The 8809-nt window shown below is 33.7% G+C and overlaps 1 protein-coding gene across 1 annotated transcript; it reads right to left on the bottom strand.

Moving 5' to 3' along the window:
* Positions 1-1369: 1369 nt before the first annotated feature.
* Positions 1370-4098, bottom strand: LOC128559884 (carnosine synthase 1-like). Its single transcript, XM_053552822.1, has 4 exons — positions 3920-4098; positions 3221-3498; positions 2497-2583; positions 1370-1848 (listed from the first exon to the last, which is right to left on the bottom strand). Exons 1-4 carry the CDS (start codon positions 4063-4065, stop codon positions 1370-1372), a joined length of 990 nt encoding a protein of 329 aa, XP_053408797.1. The 5' UTR covers positions 4066-4098.
* Positions 4099-8809: the final 4711 nt, after the last annotated feature.

Consider the following 8809-nt stretch of genomic DNA (forward strand, 5'->3'; position numbering starts at 1 on the left):
GTTTTATGCCTTTATTTGTATTTGCTATGATGCTTACCATATGTTATATATTTTAGCTTCTTCAACCAGACGACTTTTACCCGGTGATGTCACGATCCGGAAGTCCTATACCCGTGGTTTGCTTTACTTTACTCGTCTGGATGTGAATTTCCCAGCGCAGAGATATTTCGTCCCATGGTTTTGCCTTAACCGCCAAGCCGCTGACTTTTGTAGCCAACTTCGCGATTTAGTGGGACTTTATCATACCAGAGTTTAGTGGTGCTACTTTAAGTTTTTAGTAATAGTAAACATCTGTTAAATCGTCACGAGGACAATCAACAGTAATTAATAGAACCGAATATACTTCAGAAATCTGACTTTGAGCTCAGTGTTTTTCTTTTCTTCTATTTAGTCTTTTTATCATTCATTGTTAAATTAAATAATCATTTTTCTGTAAATAAACTTGTAAATATTGTAATGAGTGTTAAATTGCTCCTGTAGTTTCTGTCCCCGGTTCGACCATCCTGTCACACTTACGGTCTCAGCGGGGCTGAAGCCTAAAGCCTTTTTGTAGGGTGACACACTATCTATTAGAAGAAATAGACTGCCGATCCAGCGGAATTACGACCCTAGCAATTTCCTCTCTCATGAACATTTGACCGAGAAAAACCATACATCATTATATGTTAGTAACTATATTCATTTTCTAGGTAGGAATAACTTTGTAAGATATTCTAGAAAATATTCAAAGTTTATTTTCATCGATTGTGCGTTTCCATTATTTCAAAAAGAGCGAAGCTTATTTTACCCTTCTACAAATATAAGCGGCGTCAAAAATGCTACTTATATGCATATTACACTTTTCTTTGAAATATATTGAGAAGAAGCCCGCCTGCTTAGCTCTACAGGGAGAACGCAGTATGTATTGCGGAGTTGTGAATTCGATCCCTGGGTGGGGCATATGTTCGCCGTTACAATTTTTACAGAAGCTATTGTCTGAATTCATTCGACATCCACCTCAGATTTATGTGGGGAAGTTGGCAGTTACTTGTGGAGAACAGGTATTACCGGTATAAAATCAAGGAACACTGGTTAAGTTAGCTGACTGAAATACTTTTCGAAAACAGCGTTCGAGAAGAACATATTTTTTAATTTACGTTTCATGTATGTAGTGTGTGTAAGAGAAGTGTGTAATTTAACAAGGTGCATTGGATACATGGCTCTATTTCATAATTTGATAAATACAAGGATATTTCAGGAAAATATCATTATTAAAGAACAGTTTATAAATGAAGGTTTCCGTACAAGTCTAATATAAATATATATAATGTGCAAAGGGATTGATTATATAAAGCGTTTATTACCAGATAACAGTTTATGTGTTTTTCATCTAAAAATTTTGTATAAACTGCTCCACTTGATAGTTTGGTTGATCAATGTCCAGCACTTTGCAAACTTCCATCAATTTTAGTTTTGCTTCTTGTGATGTGGAACCAGAAACAGCAATATTGCCGAAAGGGTCGTCATAAGGAGGCAAATTCTCACTCAGTTTGTAAAACTGTAGAAAAACAATCTCCTCTTTCTCTATCATGCTATACAGCAGGGTTCTTAGAGGCTCTTCTTTTAATATTTTCGCATGCAATGCTGGTATGACCATAACACCAATAAGTATTTTATCTACAGGATGTGTACGTACATAGGGAGAAATACCACTTGCAATCATCATAGAGTATAGCATCATGTCTATACCATATAATTTCCTCAACCAAGCCCGTAAGCAATATCCGCCCATCCTCGAATTGATTTCCAGTAGCTTTGGTCCATTTTCGGTCAGCTTAAACTCGACATTAAATGTACCATCGGACAGTCCTGAAGTCGTAAACAAAGCAAATATATGGTAAAATTCGGTATGCTTAAATCTGTTCCACATGGAACTCACATAGACTGTAAAATGCAAGCATTAGGTACGAGTTTATACGTTTCGTGATACTGATAATGTCCGCTCCTGACTAGAGCTTTTGTCCTGTATTTAAAAACGTTCGGTATTGACAAAGTCCAGATTTCAAGCACAAAATACAGATTCATTCTTAAACGAGCTACTGAAACAACGTTAAGACATAAAATCGAAACCTCTACTTACATTTACAATGCAGACATCGCCCACATTTTTATATTAAATGTTGAAGAAATAATAACACAAAATGTACCTATATGTATAAATGAGGCCATATTCTACTTAATATATGAATTCCAACGGATTTAACACAACAAGAATGAAAAAGATTAAGGCAAAAAGGACAGAATTACTCAAACATAAGTATTGTGGTTATGCAGGAGTTGAAATTAATATTTTTTTCAACAAAATGATATGTTCAATTGTATTTCAGCTAAATTTATTGTTTTAGCTTTGATTTAACTTTAAGTGAGCATATTTACAGTCATCAAAACATAATAGTTTGCAGATACACAAAAGTACAAGAATGCAAATTCAAGATAATTGAAAAAAGGTGATATTACCTATCTGTAAACAACATCTATAGGCCGCTTCAATAAGCCGTGCTTGTTTGTCCTCAGAAAGGAATGACGGCATACGCCTAGCTGTTGCTGCAACATATACACAATTTTAAATATGTAAAACTAATAAGATTTCCTACACTTGTAACTATTAAATAATTAGTCCAGCTAAACTCATTTAATGAGGATTGTCTTCATTAAAAGTTTAAAAATACACTTGGCGTACATTTTGGTGAAAAATACACGTTTCATATATGGTAATCAGAATATTTACATGTATTCAGCACAATGTTCTATTTCCACAACCTTAATCTAAGTAAATAACATATGCAAAAAAGTAAGCGTTTAGTCAAAACACATTTGCTTGGTCGAAAATGATATTTATGTGATATAGGACCGTCCACACATTCAGGAAAAAATAAATAAATCACTTTGATATATATATTTAGAGACATTTTTGTACGGCGAATCCATTTGTTAAAATGAATGATTTGCCCGGGAACTGATGTAGATATTATTTGGGCGTATAGAGTTTTGGTAATATTTTGTTAGGTTAAAAATGACAGATCAAACCGTTCTTTAATGAATACATATAAAATTTTCGCTAGATCAGTTTTTGTTTTGGAACGCGTATGAGTCACTTTATGTTCCATATAGCGTCTTTACTGACCAAACAAGTTTGACAAATGACTGTGCGTTAAATCAAAGAAATCAAAGATGTATTCACCAATGAAATAGGGTCGTCTTGTTATACCACTGTCTGTGATAAAAGCAGCAATAAGCTTGTTGTCGTATATGATAACGTCAACATTATGCTCAGTTCCGCCGTAAAACTCCATTGTCATCATTGAATTGCCATGACTTAGCCCAATTCCGGGAAAGTCCGAATCATTCCGAAGTGAACTGGTTATCTGACAGAATTCCCTCTTTAATTCAACCCTGCTTTCGACAACACAAGCACCAGTTGCACCCGAGCCGTTATCTAGTTTCAATATTGCAGGAAACCTAAAGCTTAGAGGAATAAACATTTCAAGTAAACTAATTTCGAATATACAAAATTAAATATTGCAAATACCAAGGAATTACATAATCCGAACAAAGTGAGAAAGTATATTTTACAAATACTGTTAAATCTTTTTGAGAGTTCACCTGTATTAGGCATCCGCTTGCATTAGGCAACCAATATCTCGAGTGACATTTTGTTCTAATTGTCTTTAGCAGTCACCTGCCTTCAACTTATACTTAAGGTTTTAATTAAACCCTCTACACACGTCATCAAACTGTAGTCAAAGATTTTTCACAACAACCATGGTGTATTAACTTACAGTATGGGCTTTGGATATGATATGCTTCGACTGTGAAAGTCATAACTGTGAAAGGTTAGAGGAATATGACATGTGAAGAAAAGCGTGAAAACACATTTCACCTATCAGGCAATTTGTCGCAGTCCATTTCTGTCGTCAGATGTACGGCCTTTGTTGAATACATGTCCGTCCGAGGCCACTGAGAAATATCTGCTCCGCGCATGCTCAAAACATTTTGAGTTCTTGTTTTCGAATTAGCTGTCATCATTGCGTTGAAGCTTGGACCTGATAATACATATTAGTAAATGTTGTGCTCATTTATTACGTAAATATTTATTAACATCAATATGTACGTCAGGTAGTTGTACGTAGAAGGCCAAAGGAACATTGTAATATTTTTTTTTCATTAATCGAAGTGGCAAGTGGTTATTATAAATGAAAATCAAAATTTATAGAACAGATATTCTTATACTTGCGCATGTAATACTTGTTTAGCGCGCACGTATTAGATATTACGAGCGCACGCAGTAATACGTGCGTACGTTTTAGTATAAAAATCACATGTTTCCTCTAACGTAACTATATACATTCCCCTAATGTTTTAAAGTCATTACTGTTATTCTGGAAGAGAGAGGGAGAAAAATGTAAAACACCTACGATCTTTTTATCATCGATGTACCTCCTCGTGACGATGGATTCATCATGAATGAGATATCGATATTGATTTATTTAAGTTGTAGAACTTGCTTCACAACCTCAATAAGGAGAGCGCAGATTCACGGATCGTTGGGTAGTTAGTTTGATCCCCGGACGAGGCGAACGTTTTCCGTGACGATTTGATAAAAGACTTTGTGTCTAAAATCATTTGTTCTCCGCCTCTGATTCATGTGGGGAAGTTCGCAATTACTTCCGGACAACTAATTTGTTCTGGTACAGAACCAGAAACACTGGTTAGGTTAACTGCCCGCCGTTACATAACTGAAATACTGTTGAAAAAAAACAGCATTAAAACGCAAAACAAGACGGATCACAATCAAACTGAAATAAACTAGTATAATCTAATGTGATTCAATTTACTAGATAATAAGATGACACGTCTTTCTGTATGTTAAATATAAAGGTACAACATATCGAGTTTTAAAAAATGCTTCTATAAGGATTTTATCTTTTATTCATAAATAAAATATTTCACACCAGAAATGATATGTCAGCGGCATTATATTACTCTGTACATACGCTTATTTGTGAAACTTTGTACGCTGAAACAGACTATTGTAAAATTGATGAAAAAATATGTTTGGGCCAAAACTGTATTTTAATTCCTGTATGTTCTTCTCGTCCATATCGTTGCTTTAGACAATGTGGCAACGGTATATATTATTATCAGGATAGATCTGTATGTTTCATTTTGTTATAGCGTTTAAATTTAACACGGTCAAGTAAACATGAAACATTACATGACATGGATTCAATAGTTAATGAAATAAGTACTTATCGAATATTACGGTGAACTACAGAGTTATTGTGTGCTTATTGTACCCAATCTAGGGACATGCACAATCTCAAGATTGACAGTTCAAATTTAGGGATCCTCAATTAGCGTACGCAATCTCGAGATTGCTCAATAGATAAGATAATTATGCCGGATTCTCTATTATAACTTTGAGGTTATCGGTCCTAGATTTAGTTATATGTAACAAGGAACAAAGTTTCACATCAATCAGTTGTTTTTAAACATGTGCAACAAACTACGAATCTTGAAAGTTCCATTTGAATATTCAATTGATTTGATACTTTGGTTTTAATTCAAAGTCTTTTTTAAGTACATTTTCAAGAGTATTTTTTCGTACACATAATGCTTCTTTAATAAATTTTGCAAGACTATACATACATATTTTACTACTGGATGACATTAATGCATTAAACTTTTGCACAGTTGGACATGAGCATCGGTCCAGGTATTTGGATCTTATGCAACTGTAACTTGTATAACATAATATGAAATGATATTCTGACTCGATGGCATTTTGATTACATAATTTACACAGTCAACATGTTATCCCTTTCTACATTAACATATCTTCCTAATTCTTTCTCAAAATTATTATAATGCAGTTTTATATTTACAATAACTATCTAATTTAGAAATGGCATTAACACTCCGCTCTTGGACAAACTTTTCCCTTATTGTTCTTGTTTTTAACGCATTATTCTGTACAAATAATAGTTTGTCATGTGCATTTTCCAATATATTCGGTACAAATTATAATTTGATATGTAGATAAAACAGTTTGTTATGTACATTTACTAATCTGAAACTCACTACTAGTATTTCACCTTATATAATAAAAATATATAAATACATATCACTCTATTTATTTGCTGCATATTTGCCCTTTTGAGTGTTTTAAATCTGAGTGTATATTTATTTATTTGTTTTTTTATATTGAAAGCTCTAAAGCCTTATTGATACATGCAACACCTAATTTTCAAACTGCCATGATAAGATGTTAGGATAGTACGATTGTGGGATAGTACAGTTGTATGATAGTGATGTTTATATAACAGGAAGGTGGAATAGTAGTACGGTATGATGATAGGATAGCGCTGGTAGGATAGTAGGATACCATCTCTATCTTATCATCTTAATATCGATGTTCTACTATCCTACCATCGTCATCAGTCCATCCAACCATATCTACTATCTTGCCATCCTACCACAAAATTCCGTCAGAATTAAGATTCGCCGTCCTAGCATCCTACCATCGCCATCCTATCATCCTATCATTGTCATCCTACCATACTACCATTCCAATCCTACAATCCTACCATCTAATCATCCTACTTTCCTACCATCGCGCTTGGATAATTAGGCAATGGGCAGCTGCAGGATATGAACAAAACAGTATTCCGTAATTACCACGATTTATGTACTACATGTTTCTCGGAGCTGTACAACGGGTCTTAAAAGTCTCAGTCAATTACATTCAAGTAATTGTAGAATGCGATGAGAATAAGATACCCGGCTGTAATTGTGTGTAAAATGTAGCCGACTTTATGGTCTAAATCATAAATCATGAAAACACTATTCCTTTATAAAGAAAATGAAAATAAATTTCCCGTCCGGAAAAATTGCGGAAATTACAAGTTTGCCTTTAAAATATATCAGCAAGAAAATGAAAAAGTATATATCGTTATAAAATTAAGACTTGGTCACAAGTTTCAAGCAGTTTGAAATACTTCCTAGTAATTTCATCACTTTTGTTCGCAATAGATATATATTATTACAAAATTAAAGTTTCAATATCTAGGTTACATAAAGTTACATTCTTTGTAACTTGGAAAACTATATTGGTACTTTAAAATTGTGATCTTACCGCTAACCCCGCTTGTCAATGTATATTGTGTTTCTCATGTGGCTTAGTCCGTTTCAAGAGGGTTTTAATTCTTTGTATTATCAAATGTTTTACGTACTTTCTTTTCTGTACTTGACTTTTGTAAAAATATGTTCTTGCTCGCGATAGTTTGACATTTCACTACAAAATCACGGTTTCAGCAACTGCTAGACTACAATAGGGTAATATTTTCTGAAACTCGGAAAAAAACTTTTTATACCTTTAAATTGTTGTCTTACAGCGTGTCCCACGAGGCCAGGTCTACTGTGTTTCCCTCGTGGCTGTATCAAGTCTGTATCAAAGTTTTTCCTTTTTCTCCTTTTATCATCAGATGCTAATTGCATGACACAACATTATATAACCGTACTTCTTAGTAATCCCCCCCACTTGTGTCAAAATAATTTTTTTTTCGCAAAAATTATATCTCTCTACAAAACAAGGTTTATATAAATACTAGAATACAAAAAGTAATATCCCTTGTAACTGTAAAAACTATTTGTACCCTTTATTGTTGACTAACAGCACATTTCACGGGACCATATGTTGTGTATGTTTCTGTTATGGCACAAACTTGTTTCAAGATGTTTTCTTTTTATTCTCAATTATTACTTATTATAGAAAACTATATACGCTTTACTTCCTATTTAGAACTCCAATTTTGTCATTTTTTGTTTAGTATTGTTCACAAAAGGTATACTTCATCACTAAATTAAGACTTCAATAATTACTTGATCACATAAAGTAATATTCCCTGTAACTCAAAAAAAAATGGCCTACCGCATAAACTACGAGGCCATGTATGGTACGTTTTCTTTTAGTTTTTGAGGCTAATTCTACAGTTTCAAGCCGATTTCCTTTTAATTGTCAACGTTAATCATATGGTCTAACAGAACAGAAGCAATACTTTCTATTTACTACTTTTACTTCATAACTAAAACTTAAACACCATACAAAACACCATACATTACAGCCCTGGAGCGGCTGAACAACACATCATATCCTTAATTTATACAAAATCAATCCTATTCCTTAAATGTATCAGTCTACTACATTGATTCCTGTATAATCTATCTTCCTTCTCTACAAATATGACTTTACTTTTCTTTTGTTTTTCGTTTTGGTTTCTTTTCTCCTTTGTTTTGACAACAACTCAGAATTGTGTTGTATTGTACTACCACTTGATATGTTATCCTAAAGTTTTTACCAGGACTTTCTCTTTCATGGTGGCTTTCCTATTGTTTCTTCTACTGTGTTCTGCAGTAACGTAATTATGAAACGTAAGTCATCTGCCACCTTGAGAGGAATTTATCTGCCTGTAAAATTCAGATTTCTCTTTCTGGTATGGATATTGTTTTATTCTTGCTGTGATAGTTATCTGCCATTTGCTATCATTTCGGATCTTTTCTTCTCCTATACAACATTACACAACCTTAAGGTTCAATTGAACAGTTGCAGATACCCATTCAGCCAAACGCAGATTAAGAACATGTATTTCTCATCCTTACTTTTTGGCTATATTGCAATACTGTTTGTATACGTTCAAATTTGGAATATTTATTCACTTATACTTTTATCAGGCGATGTGCATCTAAACCCAGACCTGGGTCGAATGATTCC

This window comes from Mercenaria mercenaria, chromosome 1 (genome assembly GCF_021730395.1).
Source record: "Mercenaria mercenaria strain notata chromosome 1, MADL_Memer_1, whole genome shotgun sequence".
Lineage (NCBI taxonomy): Eukaryota > Metazoa > Mollusca > Bivalvia > Venerida > Veneridae > Mercenaria > Mercenaria mercenaria.

Coding starts and splice junctions, on each gene's coding strand:
- LOC128559884 (XM_053552822.1), bottom strand. CDS start 4,065: ATGATGACAGCTAATTCGAAAACAAGAACTCAAAATGTTTTGAGCATG. Junction 3,499..3,919: donor TGCGACAAATTGCCTGATAG/GTGAAATGTGTT, acceptor TCTAAGCTTTAG/GTTTCCTGCAATATTGAAAC. Junction 1,849..2,496: donor TAGATGTTGTTTACAGATAG/GTAATATCACCT, acceptor TTACGACTTCAG/GACTGTCCGATGGTACATTT.